Raw genomic sequence first — 2,095 nt, 5'->3', positions numbered from 1 at the left:
TAGCGTGGTTGGGGGTAGAAGTCGGGAGCTCCCAAACTTGCTCTTAGGCCACCCTAGTGGTCCTGTTATCCTTTGCCAGGTAAGGGTATCTTATGCAAATCCCCGTTCCCACTGGCCTGAGAAGCGCCCGAAGAGGGGAGTGGCAGCTTCTCCGGAGATGCCAAAGGGAAAAGCCAGTGGCTGCCCAGCCAGGGATGCACTTCTTCCACCCTTTTCCCAGGCGGTGGGAAGGCCTATCATGGGCATGAGGCACGTAGGTGCCAAGCCGGCGCTCAGGGACACCCCAAGCAGCCAGGCTGTTGCGTGCAGGCTTTCCTTGACCTTGAGGCAGATGCAGGAGGTGCTGACCCCTGGCCACCTGAAGAAGGCCAAGCTGATGTTTTTCTTCACCCGCTACCCCAGCTCCACTCTGCTGAAGACCTACTTCCTCGATGTGCAGGTATAATAGCAGCACCCAGTGCTGGTGCCAGGTGGGGCTGCCATGCGGTGTGGCACCCGGTCTACCTTTCTGGGGAACCGTGGGGAAGGAGATGTCCCCCCACTTCACTGACAGGAGTGGGCAGAGGGCACTCACTTCAGCATGGGCTGCCCTGGTGTGGGTGCTCGGGGCTGTGGCAAACATGAGCTGCCACATCTTTGCTCTGTGTAATTGAGGCATTGGGATTAAAGCGCATCATGAATGTGCCTCCCCGCCGCAGGGTGGCTGGGATCCGAGTCTCACTGGGGAGAGGCACCAGGACACCCGCATGTCCACAGCCCTGGCTGTGCCTTCATAGCCCTGGGGCAGAGCTAGGTTTGGGCCAGACCAGCAATGTGTGTCTGGGCTTGTGGCGGGCTCATGGGTCAGGAGGCTCTACGCTGGTGTAACATCTGTCCTCTGGCTCTCCCTCCCTCCTCCCCCCACCCCGGCAGTTCAGCCGCTGCATCACCTCCCAGCTCATCAAGTGGTTCAGCAACTTCCGTGAGTTTTACTACATCCAGGTGGAGAAGTTTGCTCGGCAGGCCCTGCTGGAGGGTGTGGTGGATGCTCGCACCCTCTGGGTCTCCCGGGACTCAGAGCTTTTCCATGCCCTCAACGTGCACTATAACAAGGGGAACGACTTTGAGGTGAGGAGGGGGATCTGGACAGGGGTGGCAGGGTAATGGGGTTTGCCAGGGTGAGTGGGAACCAGGGACCCAGTGGTGCTGTGGGCTGATACCTGTCTTGCTGCAGGTGCCAGGGCAGTTCCTGGAGGTGGCCAGCCTGACACTGCAGGAGTTCTTCAGCGCCCTCAGGGCGGGCAAGGATGCTGACCCCTCCTGGAAGAAACCCATTTACAAAATCATTTCCAAACTGGACAGCGACATCCCGGAAGGGTTCAAAGCCACTGGCTGCTCCCAAGAAATGCTCCGCAGCTGAGTGTGAAAGAAGCCCCCGGAAGTGTTCAAAGCCACTGGCGGCTCCCAAGAACTGCTCCGCAGCTGAGTGTGAAAGCAGCCCCTGGTCTCGTGTGCAGTCAGGATGTCCTAAGCACCTTATGTGCACTCTGTACCACATCCATTATTCTGAATATTTTCTCTCTGACCTGTAAGACAGCTCCTTGGGTGAGGTCTCTCACTTGCCTCAGGTGCTGGGATTTTATGCTCTGGGTTTTATTCCTCTGCTCAAAGCCAGTAGGGTCCTGCTAGAGACCCTTGGAGGGGAGGGATGGAGATGAAGCCATCGGGCTGCGGCTTGGGTAATTGCCCTACCGCAGCTCTCCCTGGGCAATCTGCCTTCCCTCACTTCTCCAGGGGGTCGCAGATCAGGGCAAACTAGTCCTTCTGTTTATAAAGCAGGCAAAGGTTCTAGCAGCAGGCAGAGTTGTCTTGGTGCAGCAGACCAGTGGATGTGCCCAGTCCAACAGCACGTCTCAGTTTCTGGCTAGATACAACATGGCAGCATCCAAAGAAAACAGCTGGTGAATTCCAGTATTTCAAGCACCCTGTGAAGAGAGCTGACCCCGTCTGGGAGGTGTAAAACACAGTGTTTGTTGTAACCAGCACACACAATGCTCCACAATGCCTCCCCTGTGCTGTTTGGCAAGAGCCCCCCACGCGGCTGCATGCTGTGGCC

General features: G+C 57.5%; 1 protein-coding gene across 1 annotated transcript; it reads left to right on the top strand.

The window, feature by feature from the left end:
- The first annotated feature begins 238 nt into the window (after positions 1–238).
- PROX2 (prospero homeobox 2) lies at positions 239–1,399 on the top strand. The gene is made up of 3 exons (XM_010135800.1): positions 239–439; positions 913–1,107; positions 1,214–1,399. The coding sequence occupies exons 1-3, from the start codon at positions 239–241 to the stop codon at positions 1,397–1,399; spliced, it is 582 nt and encodes a 193-aa protein (XP_010134102.1).
- The last annotated feature ends 696 nt before the right edge of the window (positions 1,400–2,095 follow it).

The sequence above is a fragment of the Buceros rhinoceros genome, unplaced genomic scaffold, assembly GCF_000710305.1.
Source record: "Buceros rhinoceros silvestris isolate BGI_N320 unplaced genomic scaffold, ASM71030v1 scaffold3845, whole genome shotgun sequence".
Lineage (NCBI taxonomy): Eukaryota > Metazoa > Chordata > Aves > Bucerotiformes > Bucerotidae > Buceros > Buceros rhinoceros.
Note: the sequence above shows the minus strand (reverse complement) of the source record. Positions and strands in the feature narration are given on the sequence as shown.